Source organism: Neofelis nebulosa, chromosome 6 (genome assembly GCF_028018385.1).
Source record: "Neofelis nebulosa isolate mNeoNeb1 chromosome 6, mNeoNeb1.pri, whole genome shotgun sequence".
Taxonomy (NCBI): Eukaryota; Metazoa; Chordata; class Mammalia; order Carnivora; family Felidae; genus Neofelis; species Neofelis nebulosa.
In genome coordinates, this window is record NC_080787.1 from 155,280,807 (window position 1) to 155,307,743 (window position 26,937).

The 26,937-nt window shown below is 41.9% G+C and overlaps 2 protein-coding genes across 7 annotated transcripts in view; one reads left to right on the forward strand and one right to left on the reverse strand.

Annotated features, from left to right (window-relative positions):
• Positions 1-1,699: 1,699 nt before the first annotated feature.
• On the reverse strand, positions 1,700-19,255 carry DYNLT2 (dynein light chain Tctex-type 2). Its single transcript, XM_058735952.1, has 4 exons — positions 19,067-19,255; positions 6,877-7,083; positions 4,308-4,466; positions 1,700-1,966 (listed from the first exon to the last, which is right to left on the reverse strand). Exons 1-4 carry the CDS (start codon positions 19,172-19,174, stop codon positions 1,856-1,858), a joined length of 585 nt encoding a protein of 194 aa, XP_058591935.1. The 5' UTR covers positions 19,175-19,255; the 3' UTR covers positions 1,700-1,855.
• Positions 19,256-19,351: 96 nt separating this feature from the next.
• Positions 19,352-26,937, forward strand: part of ERMARD (ER membrane associated RNA degradation) — a 42,892-nt gene continuing 35,306 nt past the window's right edge. Inside the window, exons 1-6 of one of the 6 annotated variants that reach the window (XM_058735947.1) lie at positions 19,352-19,734; positions 20,734-20,810; positions 22,586-22,754; positions 23,267-23,406; positions 24,690-24,791; positions 25,298-25,387. In XM_058735947.1, coding sequence (XP_058591930.1) covers positions 20,739-20,810; positions 22,586-22,754; positions 23,267-23,406; positions 24,690-24,791; positions 25,298-25,387 — 573 coding nt within the window. In that variant the 5' untranslated portion in view covers positions 19,352-19,734; positions 20,734-20,738. The other 5 variants (XM_058735951.1, XM_058735949.1, XM_058735946.1 and 2 more) reach the window with 5 other exon arrangements.

The following is a 26,937-nucleotide window of genomic DNA, read 5'->3' on the forward strand; positions in this document are numbered from 1 at the left end:
CCGTGCCATGGGGTCCGGCGAGGGCCCTGCTCCACACCCCGCACCTCACACGGTGGCCGGACACGGTGGACGCGGGGTGCGGTGGAACAGAACCTCTGACAAATGAGTGCGTGGAAGAAAGGGGCACTGGGATAGATGCGGGAGAACTGGGGGCCCGGACCAGCCACAGCGCTGACTCTGAGTCACTTCAAAAAATTAGAGTTGGTGGATTTTAACGATTGAATACATACGGGGGCTGGGAGAAGGGAAGAGAACGAGAAAAGCTGCAGGTGATTCTGAGATGTCAAACCAGATGGCGAAAGCAGGTAATGGTCTCCAGAGCTGTCAAGTGCTGGGCATAGGCTCTTGGTTATTTATTACCTCACTTAATTCACACACTGACCTTAGGAGGAAGGTATAATCCTCATTTTACAAACAGTGTGATGAGGCAGTATATTTTACAATGAATTTATCCTGCAAGTTCATCAGGAAGGTACGTTGCATAACATGAGCGGTTACATACGCTTCTTATTACTAACTTCTTCTGTGTCCAAGGTTCACAACTCAGAACTCCTGTCCTAAAGATTCTTTGGGTGACAACTATCATGTTTATGCTGCGTAGCATGGAACTCTTAGTCCTGGGTCATCATAAGTGAAAAGAAAACTCTCCTCTACCTATCTTCCAGCCTTTGGATTATTCAAACTAACTACTGGGTATTTTCACCATCCGTTAAGTTTGACACCGTTTTTCATGTTCTGATTATCACTCGTAAACTCGTATGATCACAGACATTATCGGTTGCCTGCTCCAAGCCCACCCCTGCTTCCTGCTGGACGAGCCCTGATTTATAGTTGTATCCACTCTTTTCATGTAGCCGGGTGCTTCAGCAAAGGGGGATACAGCCCCCGTCCCAAGGAGTGAATTTGACCCATCTGGTCATAGATAAGAACATGATTAAATTATACCCAGTTAAACAAATGTACAGAAAAGTCTAGGGGGAGAGGAGAAAGAAGAAACTGGATCCCTGGTCCAGTGCCTGGAAAAGAAAATTTTCATCTTTTAGAGAGAGAGAGAGAGAACCAGAGGAGGGGCAGAGGGGGAGAGAGGGAGAATCCCAAGCAGGCTCCACGCTCAGTGCGGAGCCCGACATGGGGCTCAGTCTCCTGATTGTGAGATCATGACCTGAGCCAAAATTGAGAGTCAAGTGCTCAACCAACTGAGCCACCCTGGTGCCTCTCTCTCTCTTTTTAAAATAAACAATTGGGTTAGGTGTTTCACTTCCCGCATCTAAAAAGCGCTTAATTAACATACTAGCAAATAGAACACCCACACCTTTTAAGCATTTTGATTGGTTAGGGATGTGCTAACTACATTATTAGAAAGTGTGTAATTACATTATAGAAAGTTTCTTTCTTTCAAACTTGGTAATTCCTTTCAAAAGAACGCATACAACATATTAAAATACCATTCAAAAGTACATCTGCCTTTAGAAGTTTTCCAAAATCGATTTTAACATTTGACGCTTTACTAAGTTGTGTCATAATTTCCTCTAGCAAATTCTGACTGTCTTAAATCTAACAAGAATGATAAATAATTTCCCTGTCTTAGAATCCACTCTAATCACTTATATATTCATATCTATCTATCTCTATGTGTCACTCACTCATACTTTCCTACTTTGGGTGTAACAGAGCCTTAATAAATATAACTAGTAAAGTATAAAGGTAAAAACAATCCAGCTTTTACTTCTTTGCTGTTAAAATGATACAATGAAGCTTCACCTGGAGGCCAAAGTGCAGGGAATCAACGCCTACTGTGAGGTTCACAGATCTACAGATGTCCTGTGTCTCTGCAAAGTTGAGGAGTAAACACTCCCTACTCACAATAAAGAGCAAACACCAGGGCCAAGGCCACGTACGTTTCCGTTTCATGTTTCGCAGCAACCCAGCTGTCCCATGCCACATCCCAGATCCATCTGCTGGCAACCTGGGACAGACCAATTGCAAAAGACCAACCTTAGACTGAACACGTTAAGAAACGATTTTTAAGTCTACACAAATTTGATAGATTTTTTTAAGATGCGTAAGTATCTTAGAAAGTGATATTTAAAAAGTAGTGTGTCCAATCTCCCCTTTCCTGAAGACTTCATAGTGATGCTTCCTGGGCCCCCTCTTCTTCCTGGAGCCAGTCCTATCTGACACAGAGACCCGACCTCAGCAGCGAGCGTCTGAGTGTCCGGGGCAAGAGCGGGAGCCCCTGAAAACCGGGTCTAAGACTTCTGCATACACTACTTCTCTGCTGTGTCATAGCCCGTGATACAGAATGTTCCTTTCCATCCTTACAATATTTTCCAGTGAAAGTCTGTCAGAACCTTGTTTTGAAATAAAGAAATGGCGTTGCTTATACAAGCTGGCTGCTGGAGAAAATTCTAAATCCTTTGCTTCGCTTACAAAGCCACACACAATTTGACTACAGCCTGCTTTTCCATGGCGGCTCTAAACGGCCACAAACCGTTTGTGTCTTCTCCCAGAGGGTGAGTCTATTTCCCCACCCCTTGAGTACGAGTGCGCCTTGGGACCTGCCGTGAGCAAAACAATGCGATGGGTGACTTGGCAGCCCAGTCTCCAGAGGTCTTCTGCTCCAGCCTTCTCAGAGCACTGTGAGGAGACGTCCACATAAGGAAACCCGCTCAGTCCACTGGACGGCGGTGGCTCCCGTGCAGGAGATCCCAGGTGCCCCAACCAATAGCCAGCGCCGGCCGGCAGACGCGAGGACGAGGCCAGCCTGTACCCACGGCCCAGCAAAGGGACCGGGGGCAGGGTGTCGGGAGACCAGCAGAGTCGCCAGGGAGCTGCCAGGGCGTCGGGGAGACCAGCAGGAAAACCCGGTACGGCAGCGGGGCTGCTCCGCAGAAGGACGAGCAAACAAACAGCTGCCGTTTGGGGCTAAACCTGGGGCGGTGTGTTGTGTGGTGCTGATACACGTCACACTGGACCCCACCACCAAAACGTACTGCGAGCACACGGGGTATTAACCAAGCACACGGAGGTCCCCCTGCCTTAGCGTCTTCACACTCACGTTTTCTCCGCTTGCAAGTTCTTCTTCCGGGTCTCTGGCACGGCCGGTTTTCTCTTGTCATTCAGATTTTAGGGGGACTTCCCCGTCTCCAGACAACCCCAGCGGCCGCTCTGCCCTTCTATCAAAGTGTCCCACCTTAATTTTCTCTCGGGAGCACCTATCACCATCTAGGAGTATGTGGTGGCGTTCTCTTCTCGCCAGGAGCCAGGACCACGTCTGTCTTGCTGACTCTTGTGTGGCCAGAACCCCCCTGCCCTGCTTCCGGATACACTTCCCTCCGCCCGCGGTGCACTCATATGCCCAGCTGCCACACATTCACTCTTACGTGGCCTAGAGGTGTGTATTTGCGTTCGTAACTGAGCACAACAGCCTTGCTGATTACCGAGGGCTCTGCACTGGAGACCGGGTTGAGGACCGTAACGTGGCCCGTCTCGTGTAATCCTCAGAGCAGCTCCAGCCAGCAGGTGTATCACCCCCATTTCATAGATGAAGAGCCCAGGCCACGGGCTGTGATTGTCGCCGCCAGGGTTCATACCTAGGCCAACTGGACTCTGGCCCCTATATGCTCCCCCGTCCACACTCTTTCATTTCCTTTAATTTTTTAACATTTTCTTTACATTTATTTATTTTTGAGAGACAGAGAGAGACAGATCACAAGTGGGGGAGGGGCAGAGAGAGAAGGAGACACAGAATCCAAAGCGGGCTCCGGGCTCCGAGCCGTCGGCACAGAGCCCGACCTGGAGCTTGAACCCACGAACCAAGAGATCATGACTTGAGCCGAAGTCGGACGCTCAACCGACTGAGCCCCCCAGGCGCCCCGTACACTATTCCATTTCTTAAACTCCCATCTGCATTGCTTTCTTTCCTTGAGTGCAGTGAAAACTCCCTGAGAATCATAATCATGGACCATGTCTCATTCTCTTTTTCTCAGCACCTCACACCCATTAGTGCTCAAAATAAACTTACTGGCTAATTATCAAATGACATTAAATGGTCAAATTGGGTATGATCAAGGAACAGGATAGCCATACAATTTTGTAAATTATCAGTAGAAAATTGCCATTTCTGGGTTAGTATTTTTCAAATAATATGCAGTGAAGGAAGAGATAGTTAACACAATTATCCTTCTTAGAGAGGCACCTCGGGGTCTTAAAGTGCCTTGGAGACAGGCATCACGGTAATTATCACATCACCACAGAGGAGACCTTAGAGCTCTAACTGATAGATGCTGGATCACTATAGTACTTACATTTATTGCCTGACCGGTCTTTTGAATAAATAATACTTTCACAATGAACTTGTAACGGTGGTACCCAAATTCTTTCACCGCTGACAATATGCGGTCTGCTAATTCAAGTGACAAATGAGAGAAGACTTTATCATCATATTTGACGTCTTTAAGACTTTCCTTCAAAAAAATAGAAAAAATATTTTAATCTTCAAACCAAATATCTTCTACATAAAAATTCAAGAAAACATGTATCTAAAAAATACATATAACTTTAAAAAAATACATCCATTCCTAACCAAATGATATGAAATGAATGTTGTGCTTACCAGTTTATTTCAATAACAATGTTGAATAAAATTTATTTTGGTTTTTAATTACATTCAATTGCTCTTCATCACCAACCCTCGGGCTGTAAGTTTTCCTTCACTGGATCACCCCATCAAACAGCAGGGAGACACAGGGGAATTTTAAAAGAATGCTTCTGGGAATTCTTAGGGTAGACAAAGGAAATCTTTCTATAATTTACATGTTTGTGAAAATTCAGACTTTAGTTTTTCTAAGGCTTGGGTTTCCTGGACCAGAGCCTGTACCCTGTGATCCCATCCTCCGTGGCCCATTTGCTGTGATCTCCATCCTCCACGGCCTGTTCTCTGTGATCCTGTCCTTCGCAGTCTTCCTGAATCGAAGCCACCTCTGCAACCCTTTCCCCATGGCTTCTCTGTGGACTCCCGGAGAGCACTGAGGAGATGGAAAGCTTCTGGCCATGCCTGCTGTGGATTAATCACAGCTGGGGAGACAGATGTGAGCCATGAAGCACGAGGAGTTTCTACAAACCAGAAGCAGACTGGACCACCTAGTGAGCAGACTGCAGGCTTCTTTGACTGACTTTGACTGACTGATTCAGACCAATGAATTAACCACAGTTCTGGGTCCCGCCATAACAGATGAACTCCTACCAGCTAATTGTATAGGCAAGTAAAAACAAAGAGTTTTGAGTTCCTTCTAGAATGCTGCTGGACCTAAAACTGGGTGTAGAAGCATTCATTTCCCTTAGGCATTTGGCTGTGGCTCCATCTTTCAAACGCTTCGCAACATCCATTCTCTCTTCTGAATCTGCCCAACAGACCTCAGGCTTCGCCTCCCCAGATGCTGTTATTTAACAAGTAATGACTGTAATGAGTGCTTGCTATAGGAAGATGCCCGCAAGCTCCATCAGGAAACACTATTATTTCTGCATGTAGAACTATGTTGAATTTTCCATGAACCCAAGGGAAAATCCCTGGCCTCTTTATGACCCCTAGTCATCCACCTACATATCCAATCAGCTGTTTTAGGCCCCATCATGCTCAGTGCAATTCTGCAAATTATCCTATGTAAATACAATTTGAAATCAATAAGTCTGAACTTAGTCTATGTAGTAAGGTCAAGCAAGGGACACGTGATAATGTATACTTTCATGTCACAAATGCTTGCTGTTAATTAGATAGGAGAAGAAGGTAATCAATAATTATTTTAATGTATCAAATTGAGTTGAATTTCTCTATTTCCCAAAGCCATGAGTCATAATATCATTGCCAAATATCATCTGACAGTTATTAGTTTAGGTTAGAAATGTACCTGTCTATAGTAGTGGAGGGAGGTTAGAGTAGGCCTCCTAAATATTCTTCTGTATTAATAAAAGTTAATTCACTTAAAGAATTAATTTTGCTATGATTAAAGGAGTACTAAATATTTATACAAAATAAATTAGATACTTTCTTCCCAACAGCTAGCTCACATCAGTTGTTACTGAAGGAGTGTACCTTGTAAACTGGAAGGAAGGTACCTTTGAAACAAGGAATGGATCTGGGGTAGAATCAGGCTTGGTGGAATCCCACAGGGGAATCCGGCCATCAGAAGATGCCCGGGTGCCTGGTGCCCAGAACTAGATATCACAGATCAAAACGGGATTCAGAAAAACTGGTCCCTCAAACTTTCTGTAAGTAAAAAAAAAAAAAAAATTTTGTCCTTTGTTAAGAAAAGTGATGAAGGAATTATCTTCATCTGAACAATGCAGCCTTCAGATACCAACACTAGTATAAATAATATTGGTCTTCATGTTAGTAATACAGTATTCAGTTCGTTACATTGAAGCAGCTATTTTGGACTAGTCTGGGAACAAGAGCCTGAGTTTCAAACAACTGTCTTAGAAGAACTTTAGATTCCAGCAAGTTTAAAGAAGAAAACCTACGCATCATTGGCGGCTGCCTGTCCTTAGACGTGTTAGTACACAGGAACCAACTTTCCACACATACACAGTGTGTTTTATTTAACTCATTCCTCCAAATACGGGCAAACGTGGAATGTAAGGGATAAATAATTTATGGATAATTAGGAGTTGAATGAAATAACAAAAGAATACTTCCTTTAAATCTAGCTCATAGCATCGATGTGAAGATTCTTGAGTATGAATACAAAGTACTTTCATATTTTCAGAGATAAATGCTACAAAAAGTCAGTGAGGGTAAATATACGGTCATAAAGCTTAACACAGTTTATCAACCCTCCGAAGCTTAGATATTGCTACCATATGTACTTATCAACCTACCTTTAATATCTGCTGGACTTTAGTTTCCACGGAATGAGCTTGGAATTTTTTCAATGGCTCCATTCTATATGAATTAGCAAACTTTAATTTTGCCAGGGCACTCTTCCATTCTTTACCTAAATCAGCAATTGAATCATCAAATGGAGGCTCTACATACTGAACATCATGAAATGATTCTCTCAGTCTTTCTCTCAAAATTTGCGCATACTGAAAAGAGGGGGGGAGAAGAAGAGAGAAAGATTATTTCTTAAATTGTAAAATGAAATTTTAGATTTAAGAACCCTAGTGCAATGGGACAAAGCTGACACAGACTTTGGAAATCCATTCTGACTTCCGTGATTAAGAGGTTGTTAAATCGTACATTTACTAATTCACTCCTGGCCATCGATTTGGTAAAAGGGAGAGAGAAAAAAGAATCTAGCTAGCTAGCTGTCATCCCTCTATTTATCTATAAACACAAACACATACGAACACAAATTTGCATGCATATACTTAAAATATCCATGGAAGATACAAAGACCTGGAAAGAAGACAGGCTGCAGAGAGGGCAACTGGGTGGCTAGGAGACAGTCATGTAAAGAAAACTCAAGTTTTCTACCCCGAAGTTATGAAAATATTATCCTTTATTGTCTCCTTATAATTTTAATTATTTTAATTTTATTTAGTCGTCTTTGACTAATTAATACTATTATTTCCATAAGTCATTTGCATATTTATATAACATAACATTACATAAATCTTAAGTTGAAAAGAATGTATTGATTTGGTACGTACGTTATTCTATGCTTTTTCAACATTCATTCTGTGACATTCAACACTCCTTAAAGAAATATTTATTTGGTGCCTAATATGGTCTAGAGAAATGTCCTAGGCTCTGAAGTTCCAGGGGTGAGCCTTATTGAAATAGCTAGGAATTAATTGTTCTGCTTGTGTTAATTCATAGTCAAGGCATCTGCATTTATGGAGTTATCCGTTTAGTGGAGAGGAGGGCTGATCGACAACTAAGAAGTATTTAGGAGGGGCGCCTGGGTGGCTCAGTCGGTTGAGCTTCCGACTTCAGCTCAGGTCAAGATCTCATGGTCTGTGAGTTCGAGCCCTGCGTCGGGCTCTGTGCTGACAGCTCAGAGCCCGGAGCCTGCTTCGGATTCTGTGTCTCCCTTTCTCCCTTTCTCTCTGATCCTCTGATCCCCCATTCATGCTCTGTCTCTCTCTGTCTCAAAAATAAATAAACATTAAAAAAAATAATAATAATAAATAAAAAATAATTAAAAAAAACTATTTAGGAAAACAAGCTAACTTAAATAGTGGCAATTGCTATAAAATCACATGACTTGGTAGAAACTCCTGTGAAAGTCTATTTAGACTGAATGATCAGAGAAGGCCCCTCAGCCCCAAAAGAACAGGAAATAGAAAGGGCAGAGGCTTCAAGGCAAAAACTTAGTGTGCTCTAAGAGCACGTTTGTGCTCGGTGTATCTCAAGTGTTCTGAACGAGGCAGAGTGGTGACACAATGAAGCTAGGAAGGCAACCAAGGAGTAAGTTGTGCAGCACTGAATAGAATGTGGTAAGGGCTTTGGATTTTATTCTCAGAACAGTGAGAAGCCGCTGGAAAAATTTAAGCCAGCAAGTGATATGTTCTAAATTACAGTTTTAAAAGGTCATTCTGGTGGTGTGGTGAGTGGATTACAGGGAGATCAGGGCCTGGATGAAGGTAATAACTTTACACTTTACAATGTTTTTAACAAATAATGTTAACTAAACAACTCCATAGATTTATAATCACTTTTCTAACCAGGCACATGGTTTGCTTTGACATTTATGTAAGAATTTGTATTTCCTGGGCACCCGCGGGGCTCAGTCGGTTAGGCTCCTGACTTGGTTTCTGCTCAAGTCATGATCTCACAGTTCGTGAGATTAAGCCCAACGTGGGGCTCTGTGCTGACAGCATGGAACCTGCCTGGGGTTCTCTCTTTCTCCCTCTCTTTCTGCCCCTCCCCTGATCTTGCTCTCTCTCTTCCTGTCTCTCAAAATAAATAAACTTTGAAGAAGAAAAAAAGAATTTTTACTTCCCGGAATTTTTTTATGTTAACACAAATCTTTCCATTTATTCTGAAGCATTTATTATTTCGGTGTTCTTTTGATGAGCCTTTAAGGTGACTTAAAAATACATTTTATGTTTTTAGGAATTGTTTTAATGTAGAATTACTGCTGCACCCAGCTATTAACCTTTTATTTATTTTAATGTTTATTACTTCTAGATTTTTCTAAATATATAATACAGGTCTACATATTTCTATCCTCCCTCCTCCTTTTCATATCTTGCTGCAGAGGCCAAAAGTTTAAAATGTGCATATTAAAAATCGCAATCCTACAAGTATTGTGAGAGAGTATTTATTCTCTACCACTGATGCTTCTATATGTGGCTGAAACTGACACTTCCCTTTCTGCGCCCCTCTGAGGGGTTTATCTGCCTGGGCAGTTGGCGAGACAAAGAACCTTTTCTTTTTTAGTTTAGTGTAGCCTTCCAGCTCTTCTCTTCACATCTGAGTATAACAAGTACGTATCATCTGTCTCACCACCGCATATATTTCATAGAGATAGGCCATCATCTTAGGCGTATATCATTGTCCAGCTATGCCGTCACTACTTGGGTAAGCTGATTTAATTTGAGTAGAAAGGTTACCATTTGCCGGCCTATTTTTCATCATTAATAGTTTGTTAATATGGTTATATGATTTTTGAATATTTAACCAACCTTGAATTCCTGGAAAAAACCTCGCTTAAACTTAATATACCATCATCATTATCATTATCATCATCATCATCATCATCATTTTATAGGATGTTTGTACCTTTGACGCCCTTCACCCATTTTTATTTTTAGATTTCACATATAGTGAGATCATTCAGTATTTGTCCGACTTATTTCACTTAGCCTAATGCTCTCAAGGTCCACACGCATTATTGCAAATGGCAAGATCTCATTCTTTTTTTATGGCTGATATATATATTTAGGTTGTTTTTATATGTTGACTATTGTAAATAATGCTGCAATAAATATAGGAATGCATATATCTTTTAAAATTAGTGTTTTCATTTTCTTTGGACAAATACCCAGAAATGGAATTGCTGAATTGTATGGTAGTTCTACTTTTAATTTTTTGAGGAAACTCAACACTGTTTTGCATAGTGGCAGTACCAATTTACATTCTTACCAACAGTGCAAGAGAACCCTCTTCTTTTCTCCACATCCTTGCCAACCCTTGTTGGAACCCTTTTCTCCACATCCTTGCCAACACTTGTTATCTCTTGTCTTTTTGACAATAGTCCATCTAAGGGGTGAGGTAACATCTCACTGTGCTTTTGATGTGCATTTTCCTGATAATTAGGGATTTTGAGCATTGTTTCACGTACTTGTTGGCCATCTATATGTCTTCTTTGGACAATACCTATGCAGATCTTCTGGCCATTTTTTAATTCAATTGCTAGATTTATTTGCTGTTGAGTTTAATGAGTTCTTTATATATTTTGGATACTAAACCTTATCAGATATATGATTTGCAAATAATCTCTCCCATTCAGTAGGTTGCTTTTTCATTTTCTTGATTTCCTTTGCTGTGCATAAACTTTTTAGTTTGCTGTAGCCCCACCTTTTTATTTTTGCTTTGTTGCCTTTGCTTTCGGAGTTAGATCAAAAAATCATCACCAAGACCGATGTCAAGGAGTTTACTGCCTATGTTTCCTTTTTGTAGTTTTATGGTTTCAGGTCTTAATCTATTTTGAGTTTATTTTTGTGTACATGTAGGATAGTGGTCCAGTTTTCCCAACACCAACTATTGAAAAGACTGTCCTTTCCCCATTATATATTCTTGGCTCCTTTGTTATAATTATTATTTTTTTAATGTTTATTTATTTTTGAGAGACAGAGTGTGAATGGGGGAGGGGCAGAGAGAGAGGGAGACACAGAATCCGAAGCAGGCCTCTTAGCTGTCAGCACAGAGCTTGATGCGGGGCTCGAACCCACAAACTGTGAGATCATGGCCTGAGCCGAAGTCAGACACTTAACTGACTGAGCCACCCAGGTGCCCCTCCTTTGTTATAAATTAATTCACCATAAATGTGTGTGTTTATTTCTGGACTCTATTCTGTTCTATTGGCTTATGTGTCTGTTTACGCCAGTGCCATACTGTTTTGATTGTTATAGCTTCATAACACAGTTTGAGATCAGAAAGTGAGATGCTTCCAGCTTTGTTCTTCTTTCTCCATATTGCTTTGGGTATTTAAGGTCTTTTGTGATTCCATACAAAATTTGGGATTACTTATTCTATGAAAAATGCCATTGGAATTTTATTAGGGATTGCACTGAATCTGTAGATTGCTTTGGGTAGTATGTACAATTTAATATTAATTCTTTCAATTCATGAACATTGAATATCTTTCCATTTACTTGTGTCTTCTTCAATTCCTTTCATCAGTGTCCTATAGTTTTCACTGTAGAGGACTTTCACCTCCTTGGTTAAATTTAGCCCTAGATATTTTATTGTTTTTTATGCAGTTGTAAATGGGATTGTGTTCTTAATTTCTTTCTGATAGTTTGTGTATAGAAATGCAATCGATTTTTTTGTACATTGATTTTGTATCCTGCAATTTTACTCAATTTGTTTATTAGTTCTAACAGTTGTTTGAGGGAGTCTTTAGGGTTTATAATATCATGTCATACACAAATAGTGACAGTTTTACTTTTTCCTTTCCTAATTTGGTTGCCTTTTCCTTCTTTCTCCTAATTTCTCTGGCTAAGATTTCCAATACAATGTTGAAGAAAAGTGGTGAGAGTGGGTGTCCTTATTTTATTCCTGGACTTAGAGGAAAAGCTTTTAGGTTTTCACCATTGAGCATCATGTTCACTGTGAGCTTGTCAGGTATGACCTTTGTTATGATGAGGTATGTTCCCTCCATAACCACTTTGTTGAGTGTTTTTATGATAAGTGGAGATTGAGTTTTACTCACTGCTTTTACTGTTATCTATTGAGATGATAAGATTTTTATCCTTCATTTTGCTAACGCACTATCTTGTACTGTTGGGGGTTTTGAACCACCTTTGCATCTCTGGAACAAATCCCACTTGATCATGGTGTATGATCCTTTTAATATATTGTAAAATTTAGTTTGCTAATATTTTGTTGAGGATTTTTGCATCTAACATTCATCATGTTTATTGGCCTGTAGTCTTCTGTGGTATCCTTGTATAGTTTTGGTATCAGGGTAACGTGGTCTCATGAAATTAGTTTGGATGTATTCCTCCTCTTTTATTCTCTTGAAGAATTTGAGGATATTGCTACTCATTCTTCTTTGAATGTTTAGAATTCATTAGTGAAGCCATCTGGCCCTGGACTTTTGTTTGTTGGGAGGCTTTGGTTTACTGATTCAATCTCCTTACTAGTAATTGCTCTGTTTGGATTTTTCAATTTTAGGAATTTATCCATTTTTTCCTGGGTTGTCAAGTTGTTGGCATATCTGGTAGTAATACTGGTAGTAATCTCTTATGATCCTTTGTATTTCTGTTGTAACAGTTGAAATGTCTCCTCTTTCATTCTGATTTTATTTGAGCCCTCTCCCTTTATTTCTTGGTGAATCTAGATAAAGGTTTGTCAATTTTATCTTTTCAATGAACAACTTCTTAATTTCACTGATCTTTTCTGTTGTCCTTTTAGTCTCCATTTACTTCTGCTCAAATATTTCCTCATTTCTACTAACTTTGGGTCTTTTTCCAGTCTTTGAAGTATAAAGCTAGATTGCTTATTTGAGATCTTTGTTTTTTGATATAGGCATTTGTTATGAAACTCCCTCTTGGAAATGCTTTTGTTGCAGTCTATAAATTTTGGTATGTTGTGTTTCCATTTTCATTTGTCACATGGAATTTTTTTTTTTTTAATTTTTTTTTTCAACGTTTTTTATTTATTTTTGGGACAGAGAGAGACAGAGCATGAACGGGGGAGGGGCAGAGAGAGAGAGGGAGACACAGAATCGGAAACAGGCTCCAGGCTCCGAGCCATCAGCCCAGAGCCTGACGCGGGGCTTGAACTCACGGACCGCGAGATCGTGACCTGGCTGAAGTCGGACGCTTAACCGACTGCGCCACCCAGGCGCCCCTGTCACATGGAATTTTTAAACTTCTTTTAAACTTCATCAAAACTTCTTTTGATTTTTACATTGACACATTCGTTGTTCCCTAGAATATTTTTAATCCTCACGTATTGTTTTTGTTTTCTTGTTATAATTGACTTGTAGTTCCATACCATTGTGGTTGGTAACAATGCTTCATATTTTAGTCTCCTTAAATTTATGAAGACTTATTTTGTGGCCTAACATGTGATAGGTCCTGGAGAATGTTCCATATGTACTTGAGAAGACTGTGTATTCTGCTTCTGGATGGAATGTTCTGTACATATCTGTTAAGTCCATCTGGTCTAATATGTCATTTAAGGCTGATGTTTTCTTACTTTTTGTCTGAATAATCTACCCATTGATGTAAGTGGGGTGCTAAGGTCTCCTAACGCTATTGTATTGCTATGTCTCCGTTTATGTCTGTTAGTATTTGCTTTATGTACTTAGGGGCTCCTGTGTTAGGTACAATAAATATATTGTGTCTTTCTTATATGTTGTTGTATTTAATTTACCAGAGTTTTGTTAAGAATTCTTGCATCTATGTTCATGAGGAATATTGGTTTGTTTTCATTATTCTGGTTTTGACAGCAAGGTAAATGCTGGCCTCATAGGGTGAATTGGGAAGAATTCCCTTCTCTTCATTTTTCCAGAACACTAGAATATTTGGCAAAAACTCACCATAAGAGCCATGTGGGCCTGGAGTTTTCTTTATGGAAAGGTTTTAAACGACACAGTCACTTTCTTTAACAGATATAGGGACTATTCAGGGTATCTATTATTTCTAGAGTGAGCTACAGTAGTTTGTCTATATATTAGTTTGCTAGACCTGCCATAACAAAATACCACAGACCAGGTAGCTTAAACAACAGAAATTTATTGGTGCACAATTCTGGAGGCTGGAAATGCAAGATCAAATTGCCAGCAGGATTGGTTTCTCCTATGGCCTCTCTCTTGCAGATGGCTGCTGTCTTGCTGCCTCCTCACACAGTTATTCTGTCGTGCATGCTTTGCCCTATGTATCCGTGCCCTAATCTTTTCCCAAAAGGACACAAGTGAGACTGGATTAGGGCATACCCTAACAGTCTCAATTTAACTTAGTTAGCTCTTTAAAAGCCCCATCTCCATATACCCTCACATCCTGAGGTACTGGGGATTAGGGCTTTAACATATGAATCCTAGGGGAACACAGTTCAACTCATAATTGTGTCTTCCAAGGAATTTGTGCATTTTATCCAAGTTGTTGAAATTAGGATCATAGATGTTTTTAGTATTTATGATCTTTTTAAAATGTTTATCGGGTCTGTAGTGATTCTTCTTTTTCATTCCTGGTATTGAGAATTGGTCTTTCTTTTCCTGATTAGTCTGGTTTAGCAAGGGTTGGCAAACTTTCTCTGTAAAGAGCCAGCTAGTAAATATTTATGCATTGTGGGCCAGCTGTGGTAGTTGCCACTGTTTCTCTTCTTCCAACTGTCCCCTTTCCTCCTCTGCATCCCCCATCTCCATCTATCCTTTTAAAATTACCTTTTAAAAATATACAAGCCATTCTTAGCTCATAGGCTGTACAAAAATAGGTAGCAAGCTAGATTTGACCTATAGGCTGTTGTTTGTCAACTTTTAGGCTGGAGGTTTATCAAGTTTATTGATCTTTCCAAAATATTTTTGGTTTCACTAATCTTCTTGTTTTCAGTTTGCTATTTCAACTTTCACTTTTTATTACCTCCTTACTTTTGTTTGAGTTTAGACTTGAAATTTTTCTAATATAGGTATTTAGGGCTACAAATTTCCCCAAGTACTGTTATAGGTACACCCTACAGTTTTTGAAATGTTGTATTTTCATTCAGTTGAAAATATTTTCTTTCATCTTCTTTTACCCTGGGTTATTCAGAAGTGTGTCATTTAATTTCCAGACAATTTACATTTTTCAATATACCTTTCTGTTAACGATTTCTGATTTATTCCATTATGGTCAAAGAACATACTTTGTATTACCTGAATCCTTTTAAAGTTATTGGGACTTGTTTCCTGTCCCAGGAGATATTCTTAGTGATGTTTCATGCACACTTTTTAAGTTTATTTATTTTGAGAGAAAGTTTGAGTGGAAAAGGGGCAGAGAGAGGAGAGAGGAAGAACCCCAAGCAGACTCCACACTCCCGGTGTGGAGCCCCATGTGGGGCTCAAACTCAGGAACCATGAAGTCATGACCTAAGCTGAAGTCGGTTGCTGAGCTCACTGAGCTAACCAGGTGCCCCTCATGTGCACTTCTAAAGAACATTTATTCAGCTGAGGTTGCATGGCGTATGTGATAAAAGTGCACTAATACAAGTTATTGTTCCCTTATATTCTTTTATATCTTTATTAGTTTTTGTCTATTTGTTCCATCAATTATTGATAGAGATACTTATATTGAAATTTCCATCTGTAATTATGGATGTCAATTTCTGTAAGGATACGTGAAATTCTTGTTTCCTGTATTTCAAAGCTTTGACTTTAGGTGCAAAAAAACCTTAAGATTGTTAGGCCTTTCTGATGAATTGACTTTTCAACATTATGAAATGATTCCCTTTATCTCTTATAATATTGTTAGAAATGTATTTTGTTTGATACTAATACATGTACTCCAGAATTCTATTAGTCTTCACATGGTATATCTCTTCCCATCCTTTCCTTAGTGTTTCTTGTAGATAATATATAGTTTCATCTTGCTTTCATAAGTAACCTGAATTTTAATTGGGGTATTTATAACATTTATACTTAATGTAATTATCATGGTTATGTTTAATCCTTGCTTTGCTTTTATTTTTGTAAAGATTTTAAGTAATCTCTACACCCAACATGGGGCTCAAACTTACAACCTGAAGATCAAGAGTCACGTGCTCTACCAACTGAGCTAGCCAGGTGCCCCTGTTTTTTAGGCTTTCCTTTAAGTATCTTTCATGATTCACCTGTTATCTGTTGGCCTAGTAACTTTATTGTTTCCCAGTGGTAGTTTTAGGCTTGATAGTATGTATCTTTATCAGTCTACTTTCAAGTCATATTATGCCACTTCACATACAGCAAGAGTCCTACAATGGAATATGCCCCCTCCTGCCAACTCTCTGGTCTTTGTGCTAGAATTGTCATGTATTTTACTTCTATAAATAAAATGTTTTGGGGGTACAAGCCCCAAAATATGTTATTCTGGATTTAATCAGCCAATAATCTTTTTTAAAAAAATGTTTATTTTTGGAGAGAGAGTGAACGAGCACATGCAAGCAGGGGAGTGGCAGAGAGGAGGACAGAGGATCTGATGTGGGCTCTGCGCTGACAGCAGAGTCTGACATGGCGCTCAGATTCATGAACTGTGAGATCACAGCCTGAGCCAAAGTCTGACTCTTGGCCAACTGAGCCACCCAGGCTCCCCACAGTAATACTGAAAAAAATATATTTACCTACATAGTTACCACTTTCAATGTTTTCTATTCTTTCATCTAGATATTTACATCTCTTATCATATTCCTTTTGCCTGAAGGATTTCCTTTCACATATCAGATAGCATAGGTCTGTTGGTGAATTTTTCATTTTCATATATCTGAAAAACCCATTATTTTGCCTCTGTTTTTGAAAAATATTTTCACTGGGTATAGAATTCAAGGTTGATGGTTCTTTCAACTTTAAAGATACTTTAAAGTAATGAAAGATGCTTCAGTGTTCTGGCTTGCATTGTTTCTGGTGAAAAACCTATTTTCATTTCATCATTCTTCAGTACTTAGAGTTTTCTGATTTTCTCCATTGCTGCCTTTAAATTATTAAATCATTGATTTTAAGCAGTTTGACTACTACATGTCTCAGCATAATTTTCTTCCATGTTTCTTGTGCTTGAAGTTCACTGAGTTTCTTGGATTTGTGGGTTTATAGTTTTCATTAAGTTTGTCAATTTCTGATATTATATATATATTTTGTATCAGAAATTTCCCCACATCTCATTCTAATATATTTTCTTCAGGCCTTCTTTCTATTGCTGTCTTTAGGTTCACCAATCCTCTCTTCTGCAGTGTCCAATCTATTTCCATTCAGTGTATTCTACATCTCTGACATTGTTATTTTTCAACTGTAGGGTTTCATTTGGATTTCACATACTCAATTTTTTCTGTACATTTTTGCACATACAGAATGCATTAACTGTTTTATAACATGAATATTATATAACTGCTTTAATTTGACGAAAACTAATACAGTAATTTTTTCACAGTAACTACTTTAGAGATCTTTTATATTAATTCTGTCTTTGCCATTTGTCATTTCTGAGTGCTCTTACTGTTTCCTCTCACTTTAGGTTGTATTTTCCTGTTTCTTTGATAGTCTGCAAATATTTTATTGGACACAAGATTGTGTAAATTTCACCCTCATTTTTGGTGTGTACTTCTCCATTCCTTTGAGTTCTCTTGAGCTTTTTTCTAGCATGTAGTAACAGAAACAGTTTAATTCTCTGGAGGTTTGCTTTTGAGCTCTGATAGACCAGCCTACAAAAATCTTGGAGTCTAGTGCTATTTCTTCCCCCAGTACTGAGACAATACACTTCTAGGCACTCTAACCAACGCCCTATGGTTTTCCATGCTTACTGGGGGGAAACAAATGATTTTGTGGGAGTGCAAGGATTTTTTTTCTGCTCCCTTTGGTGGCTTTCTCTGGCCACAGGTGGCTTCCTTACCAGATGCACTGATGCACTAAGCTGAAGACTTGAGGAAAATCCTTTGCAGATCCTTGGGGCTGTTTGTACAGCTCATTCCTCTTCAATACTCTGCTCTGCACTCATACCAGCTTTATCTACCCGGCTCCCAAATCCTTCTCAGCTAAGCAAGACCTCTCCACAGGTGTGGGCTGCAATCCCTCATCAAGCAGTCAGGGGTAATCTTGGGGTTCACTGTTCCCGTTTCTCCCCCCCCCCCCCCCCCCCCGAGATCAGGATCCTGTCTTGCTTTACATCCCATCAATGGTAAAACCACTGTTTCATACACCTTGTGCTATTATCAGTAGTTTCTGGTAGGAGTAATTCCATGTTGGCTGCAAGCAGAAGTCCTTCATCAGAAATCTGTTTTATTTGCAGCCTGTGTTATGTGTCAGTTGGAAAAAAGAGGTATTATTAGCTCCCTACACCTCCCCAAAACAAAATCTGCATTTTGTTCTTTTCTATTAAGAGAATGCTTCTCTAGAGTAACTGCCATCTTTCCCCCCACAATATACTCAAGGGGTACAACTACACTGTATCGTTCACAGTGGCGTCCAACTGCAACGATCCCCTTGGGGATACAGCATGCGTGTGTGGTTTGAAAATGACAGATTCTAACGTGCTGAAAACTCACACCTCTACCATTTCTTCCTTATATATAATATGGGTCTTCTGATTCGGTTTTCCTTCTATCATCTTATCCCTTCACTAAGGAAGAATCTTTGCAATCACGTCTCTCCTGCATCCTGTCCATTTCGGCTCCCACGAAGTAGAAGAAACCGTTAGACAAGTAGACCAGCAGTCCCAGGACATAGGTTCCAGTCTCGGCTCTGTCATTACAGTTTTGTACTGTAAATGTTCTTTTCACTTTAGGTCTCAATACAAGATGGGAGTCTCGATTACAGTGATGGTACTCGGACTACGGTCTTCCAGAAATCCCGGTGTTATTCCACCAATACACTTGAATGGCATCTTCCATTAATTCCAGACAAGAAATTAATGGGCAGAATATTTTCAATTTAACTTTTTTTCCTCCCGTATGTCCCTCAAATACCGAGCCTGCTGCTGTTTCTTAAAACTCAAAACATCTCGTCGTGTGCTTGGCACACGCGCCACGTTTCCTTCCTTCCAGGCAGCGCGCACACACACGTGCCCGGCCGGACAACGGCCCTGGTCTGAGCGTGGCACTAACCACCCCGGCATCAGGCGTCCAGCGGAGCGTGGAGGGAGACGGCCGCTCCCGACACCCGCGCCGCGCCGCCGGCCACCGCACTCCGAGCCCCAGCGGGGGTCGGCGCAGCCCCGCCGTCCCCGCACTCACTGCCTCCTTCTCGAACATGCTGGGCCTCCTCTCCTTCCGAGGCTGCGGCGGCTGCAAGTGAGGGGCCGGGACGGCCGCCGACTTCCCGCCGTGACCTCCCTTCTCCATGCCGCCCGCTCGCCGCCGCGCCCAGCGACCCGCCTCCGCCCTTCCCAAGCGCCTAGGCCGCGTCCCGCGAGAGCTCAAGTCGCGCGCCTGCGTCGCGCCAGCCGGAAGTGCGGCCGGGAGGGAGGGGCGGGGAGAGGCAAGCGTCATCTGGCGGCGCCGGCCGACAGGAGCCGGAAGTCCTGGAGGAGGAGCGGGGCGGGGGGAGGTGCGGTGCAGGTGCGCCCCCGAGCGCGCTGTGGGCGTGCCTGGTGCCCGCCTCGGTGCGGGCAGGAGGAGGTACAGCGTCGGCGGGAGCCCTCTGGCTGAGTGGGCCGTGGCCCGGCGCGCCCTCGGCCGGCGTCCCCGGGGCTCCGGCGGGTCTGCGCGCGCGCCGCCGCGGAAGCAGGTCGGCCTTGCCCGCCCCTCGTCCGCGACCAGAGAGAAGATGGGCACCCGACTCTGACCCCGAAGACGCACCCCTTGCCCTCGTTCTTCTGAGCGCCGCCTCGACCCCCAGTTGTTCCAGGGGCGCAGTTCCCCGCACCTTGCAGGTCCCAGGCTGAAATTCGCGAATAGATAGTGTAAGAAATAATGTAGTATTCTGCTCGCGCGCGGGGACTCACAGGCTCCGAGCAGCAACAGCCACGTCTTTATGGATGCCTGGAGCCAGGGTCGTGCAAGCAGCACACGCCCATAACTTGTGTGTGTTCAGACTGTGGTCTCCATGCCCTAAAGGAAGTTTGTGTAGTGCACGAAGTAATATGGGAAGCACTGTGTAGTAATTACCCTTGCAGTGGATACTTGAAATTGAAATTCCACGTTTTTAGGCCTTTTTGGTGACATTAAATAAATCGCAAAGGTCTCAATGGCTGTAGCACGGATTGTATGGGGTTGCCCCACAGGGTTTTGTTTTCTGCCCTCCTGCAGTGAAATATAAAACATCTATCATCACTTTTAGCGATAGCTACTTTTTGAGTACAATGTGCTAGACGCTTTTCAAGTATTATCTCTAAGTACTGCAGCGCAGAAGATGATAATACCCTGCACCATTTACAGTTAGAACGGAGGCCCAGAATACTAACATTTTCAAGGCAAGAGGGACAACGAGTAAGGAGGAATCCAAATTTAAGTCTTTGTAGCCCCTGAGCATAGGCCATTTGCGCTACCCCATACTTGCTCTGGACAAGACACTGATGTTTCCAAGAGTAATGGTATGGGTGCATGCACACGCACACATGCAGGGTTTCTGGCTTCTAATGGGAGGACAGGCTTGTTTGTAACTGTAATATACAGGAAAATGTATTTAATTGTCACAAGTGACAAAATATGGCAGTATGTAATATTTCTTGATTTGATTGGGATTTTTGTTTTTTAATTAACGTGAGGTCCTTAATTGTACAAGAGAGTATGTGCTTGAAAGTTAACATAAAAGCCAACTTCTATAATTGTCTTGGTAGGGGGTAGGATATTGTTATTTCCAAAAGCTGAAGGTTGTAGGAACTTGAAGATGAGCCCAGGTAGACTCCACGTAGGATGAGCCCTCGTTCAGTTAACTCTTTGTGTACGTTTGCGGTGCGCAGGGGCCATGCTGTGTCCTGGGGGTATGACTCGTAGAAGACCTGACCTTGGTGCTGTAGGATACGACAGTCTGGGGCAGGTACGTTGATCGGGTGACTACAGCCAGAAGAGAAGATATTTCTTAAGACTTCTGTTGCCATCCAGGGCCTGCAGCGGTGGAGTAGATGGGGTCTTGTGCAAAAATATTTGTCTGCTACTTGTCACTCCAGAACTATATAGCTCATTCCTTTAGATTTCAAATGCTTTTTTAAAAATGCAAGGAGTCCTTTTTCATACGACAGTAATCCTTTAGGGTTTTGTTTCTGTATCATTTAGGTGACAAACCACACTAGTTTTTGAACTAAGAGTATTTAATAAAGAGTTAACAAGGTATAGAATTGTTATAAAAAGAATAAAGAGAGATCTCTAAAAGAATTGTGGAGGTGGTAACCACAGGAAGCAGTCACTACCTGTTGCACTCTGAGAACTAAGGGAAGTGTTGGAATTTTAAAACTTGGGAGCTGGGAGGAAGGTCTCACCTAGTGAGGCTTGGATCTCTAAGGAAGAGGGGGTGCCTCTCAGCTACTTGGAGGGTCTGGCAATTCTGGGAAGCGGACCTTTGACGAGCAGATACCGGACAGGTGGTGGTGGTCTGCTGGGGGCACGGTGATGCAGCTGGGCCCGCAGGTGCCGGGAGAACCTCAGACCGGATCCAGCTGCTGGAGCAGGAGGCGCTGCCACTGCCTCGGAGAAGCTCAAAGGAACAGAAAGTGGACAGGAAGGCCCAGGCTGTGGGAGCAGGTCCCCTCTTGGTCCTGTCTTGCGGCACCTGTCATCCCTCATTGGCTGAGTAGAGTGTGGTGTGTAGGGTCATGGCATCACTGGTTATTTGGTGCACGTTTCTTGGGCGATACCCGAATTGCTAGGGCCTGTGGAAGATGGGTTGACAGGTGGGGCTGAGAGTGGGAGGTGAAACTGGGGAGCAGGAGGGGCGAACGGGCGACACTGGATGGGGGCCGGCGTCCAGTCTAGGGAGTGCCAGGGCTTAATCCCTGATGTTAGGACAGACACCCCTTAACTTGATGCATCAAATAAAGACCCCAGGATAATTTTAGCCGCAGAGTGTGACTCCTTTGCAGGTTTATAGAATGATGTTAGTGTAATGTGGGGATAATGCTGAGGATTTTGGTTTTATTTGATCCCTCATGGAAAACCAGTGTGGTTTGCTGCTTTTTACACCATATAAAGAGTCAGAGGCAAGCTTTTTACTTGTGATTTAGTTCATTATGCTTGATTTTCTGCCTTTCCATTCCCCATTGAAAAAAATTACTCATTTTGATAGCTGTGAGATAGTATAGGAAGGCAGATGTGCTGAGCTTTGTAAACTCATGTCTTAAATATTATTAATAATTTCAAACCTTCAACATTTATTTGAAAACATGTATGTAAGCTATCTTTAATTAATATTTAACCACATTTTGGGGTGCTTGGGTGGCTCAGTTGGTTAAGTGTCTGGCTTCAGCTTTGGCTTCGGCTCAGGTCATGATGGCATGGTCTGTGACTTCGAACCACACGTCGGGCTCTGCACTGACAGCTCCGAGCCTGGAGCCTGCTTCAGATTCTGTGTCTCCCTGTCTTTCTGCCCCTCCCCTGCTCACGTGCGTGTGCTCGCTCTCTCTCTCTCTCTCTCTGAAAGAATAAATAAACATTAAAAAAAATATTTAATCATGTTTAATGATACAGCTCTCACCATAGCCAGAAAGTATGTTAACAGTAGCTATACCTGGATACAGAATAGGATTTCCTCGTGACTTGAATATATAATTGATATTATTCCATTTTTACTTGTTAAATAGTGTCTTCTTTGTATTTCAGATGCTATTAGAAGATCCTATTGCCACTTGTCTTTCTCCCTCAGTCTATGATATGATCTGTAAACTCGGGTTTGAAGTCAGAGAAACTTGTGATATCAATAGCATTGTAACTGAGAGGGGTGAAGTATGCTGGAAGACAATCACAGACTGCGTGATTTATACAGAATCAGGTCTGTATGTTCTCTGTGCCCCAGGCATCTGTCCGTACTGTTCCATTGAATGTGTCTTGCCTGTAAAATTTTCCTAAACCCTACTGGCAGTGTATTTTTCTTTTATTATCAGATAAGTGCTATGTAACTTATTTCCAGCAACAACTGAGTATCTTTATTGTGAATTTAATTATAAACTGGTTGTTGATTTGTGGAAACTTCATAATAAAAATGTTTTTTCTTTGATGATTTAGGCATTTTCTTTTTTAATTTTTTAAGGTTATTTATTTATTTTGAGAGAGAAAAGAGTAGGGGCAGAGAGAGTGGGGAGAGAGAATCCCAAGCAGGTTCCATGCCATGAGCGTTGAGCCCGAGGTGGGGCTCGAAGGCCTGTATTGTGAGATCATGGCCTGAGCTGAAATCAGGAGTCGGACACTTAACCAACAGAGCCACCCAGGCGCCCCGATGATTTAGGCATTTTCATCACAGAATGTGAAACTGTGATACTAACACTTGTTTCCTTCTCCTTGAAGCCCAGAGTCTGGATTACCCCGGAAGTGTGAGGCTGCTGGGCCCTGTGTGTGAGGCCGTCCACTCACATTTGTTATCTCTGACCAAGGAGCAGTTTGAAATCTGTTATACACCGTGGCTGCAGTGGACAGCTTTTCCAGAGGTTTGGCTTACAAACAGTCTTTAGAAATAGAAGACTTCACAGATTCTACTTAGAGGCCCTCATTACGTGCTAACTTTAAAGGGGTCCCCTCATCCTCTAGCCTCCACCTGTGAAAAGGGAAAACTTGGCCTGAGCTGAGAAGCACATCCTGTGAACAAAGGAAGTTTTTGGATGCATTATCCGTATTGGGGGCTGGGGAGGTAGTTAGGCACATGGGTGCTGGTCCTGGGACAGACGAGAATGGACCGCTCCAGAACAAAAGACCTTGCGGATAGACAGTAAGGTGTTGTTGAGACAGTGGGACAAGGAAATGGGGTGGGGATGCTTGGTTTGTTGAGGGTGAATCAAAGGGGGGAGGGGTAGCTTGGGGCCACGCAGTTTGGGTTGGTTTCTTGGTTGGTTCAAACCAGCCATTCCAGCTGGCACATTAAATGTCCACAACAGAGCAGTAGCTCTACAAGGTCTAGATCTAAGATACTTAGAGTTTTCTGATGTGGAGTAGATGGGTCACTGCTTCTCCCCTTTTCTTGGCTCTTAAGGGACAGGTTTTGTTTTTGTTTTTTTTTAAGAACTAATCAAAATAGGAAATAAGGTTTAGGTCAAGATATTTGACTTTTTATGAAAGATTTATTGCTTTCGATAAACATTTAAGTGAAGAAAAAACTTTTGAAAAACTTCTAACGTATTAAACATTTTTTTGATCTTTTAGATATTATTGTAGTCGAGTCTTGAACAGCACAGGGGAGCCCCGTGGCGCCCCATGACACAGATTTTTAATATTTTTCTTTTTGAATGATTATGGAATCAAACATTGATGTCTTCATTGATGTAGGGGTGGTCACCCCCTGTCCAGTTGAAAATCTGCATGTAACTTTTGACTCCCTCAAAACTTAACCACTAACAGCCTACTCTTGACCAGAATCCTTACTGGTAGCAGAAGCAGTCGATTACCACATGTTTTGTATGTTTTATGATTTATATACCGTATTCTTACAACAAAGTAAGTTAGAGAAAAGTTACTAAGAAAATCATGAAGAAAAAAACACACTTACAATACTATATTTATGGAAAAAAAAATCCACATCTAAGTGGACCTGTGGAGTTCAAACCCCGTGTTCAGGGTTCAACTGTATATTTATGGAGAAAATGTTTACCTATACCAAAAAGTCATAAAAATATACCAGTTGAAACCTTTAGAAGTTTGAATTTCATTAATACTATTGTTACTTTGAGTAATATTTCTTGTTGAGCGCTAATTCTAATGTATGTCCTACTCTCAACAGTTATTTCCTGAAATACTTGATGCTTTGGAAAGCCTTCAATCTCCCGCTATTTCTCTTAGCTTAATGAAACTGACAGCATGTCTAGAACGGGCTTTGGGTGATGTAAGTGTGAGAACTCTTTCTTTGTTGGTTTAGTAAAGTATCTGAATGAACATAAAACTTTTACAGCTGTATTTAGATTTCTTAACTTTAATTACTGGTTTTCTATTAAATGTAATCATTTAACACAGATGTTTGTTTATTTATTTTGAGAGTGAGAGAGAGAGAGAGCACGAACATGACTGGGGGAGGGGCAGACAGAAGGAGGCACAGAATCCAAAGCAGGCTCTAGGCTCCAGGCTGTCAACACAGAGCCCCACGCGGGGCTCAAACTCACAAACCTTGAGACCATGACCTGAGCTGAAGTTGGATGCCTAACCGACTGAGCCCCAGGCGCCCCATGACAGATTTTTAATATTTTTCTTTTTGAATGATTATGGAATCAAACATTGATGTCTTCAGTGCTTTTCTCCCCTCATTTGCACAATCAGTGACTTTATGGGTGAGTTTTTTCTTCACATTTTTTGTCTCATAATGGGACTGTAATACAATTCTTGTTTGATTTTTAGGTATTCTTACTGAATGGGAAGGAATGTCCTTTTCTTTTAAGAGATCTGCTTGCGTCTAAGGAGCTTGCTCAGGTCTTTGGGCAGTCTGTGGTAAGTTTGTTCGTCTAAAACTGGGAGAGTAGGCACAACACAAAACAGTTCGTGTTAGCTGTACTTTTGTGCCTTAAAAATTGATGCTGCATTAGGAAAAAATTATGTCAATAATTAAATCATACGTTCCTTTCCCACCGCCCCTTTCAAAATTGCCACTTTTCCAGCCACTTTTCCACCTCTCTCTCAGCCTGAGTCTCAGTGCAGTAGAATAGCCTCTGGTTGATGAGCCATAGTTGCTGAGCTGGGCGGTATTGTCCTCGGGCTGACAACCTGCAGTGTGGTGCCTCTGGTGTCATGAGCCGTGGGGCCACCAGGTGGACAGCTTGAACTCTATCGCTTTCATTAATTTTATATTAAGAATTACAGTAACTTATTCTAGAATACAAGTTTAACCATTTAAAGAGTGATATACTTTTATCCTAAAATCTCAGTATTTTTAATGTGTGGGAATTTATACCCTTTGCAACTGCTCAGACTTTAGGGTGAAAAAAAATTAGGTGCCAACTGAAAACATGCAGAGCTATTTACTTTTTCAAAATCTTCTGCAGGCCGCGTGACCCAAGTTGTTTAAGACTAATGAGTAACCTTTAGGCAACTGATGAAGCAGGGTCAGGGTGAAGGGGAGAGCCAGGGTAGCGTCCCGCAGAAAGTGGAGCCCGCCAAGCCTGGAAGGTGTTTCAAATGATCGTGTAACATGTTACAAGCTCTAATACGTTATTTTGGGGGTAAGAAATCTGTTTTCAGTAAAGCTCTCCCACTTTACAGTGGTTCCTTGTCGCTGAAAGATCGTTTTCTTTAGTGGAGAATGTGAGGTAAAGAAAAGTACAAAATTCTCGTTGTTACACTGAGTCCTGAAACAGATCCCGTGGTCTGGGGCTGTGTCCTTGTCTGCCTGGTTGCCAGTGGCCTTCCCTGCCCGCAGCCACGCCCAGCGCCTCTCGGGTCCACCGGCTCGTTGGCTTGTGTGTTTCTGATGGCCCAGGTGGTGTGAACAATTCATTAAAGTTAGTATTAAGTTAAAAACGAATGTAGTGAAATGAATATCATCGTGATTACCAATATTAGATACGAATATTAAAGGAGTAAGGACTGATGTGAGCAGGAGGTGTCTGGAGTCGCACGGAAGAGCCAGTTTGCGGGCGAACCCCTCTTTATAACTCTCCGGCTCACCCTGCCTTTGAGAGAACGTGACGGTGGGTCTGTTTCCTCCTCCGCCAGGAGGCTTTCAGTCCTTTCCCGAGTCTTCTGGATGCTCACTCTTTCTCGTGTGGCCCGCTTTTGAGTTGAGTGTCTGCATATCTTCCCTTTTTCCTGACTCTGTTCCAAGCATGGCGTTCCAAGCCCAGAGGCAGCCCACAGATGTGTGTGGCTCTTGCATTCTGATGAGCAGGAACCCCGTCAGGGGCATCTTGACCGTATGCGCGGAGGGACAAAGGCAGGTGAGGCTTCAGGTCAGACAGTGAGGTCGGGGAGGCCTGGGATGGGAGCCTCAGTGGTCTGGCCCCCTCACGGGGTCTACTTCCTGGAGTTTACCGCGCGAGCACACG

Bases quoted from the DNA above. Each gene is read 5' to 3' on its own strand.
- DYNLT2 (XM_058735952.1), bottom strand. From the start codon at position 19,174: ATGGAGAAGGGAGGTCACGGCGGGAAGTCGGCGGCCGTCCCGGCCCCT. The intron at 7,084-19,066 runs GTGAGTGCGGGG...CCCTCTTTTCAG, and splicing joins GCATGTTCGAGAAGGAGGCA to TATGCGCAAATTTTGAGAGA. The intron at 1,967-4,307 runs GTAAGTACTATA...GGTCTGTCCCAG, and splicing joins AGACCGGTCAGGCAATAAAT to GTTGCCAGCAGATGGATCTG.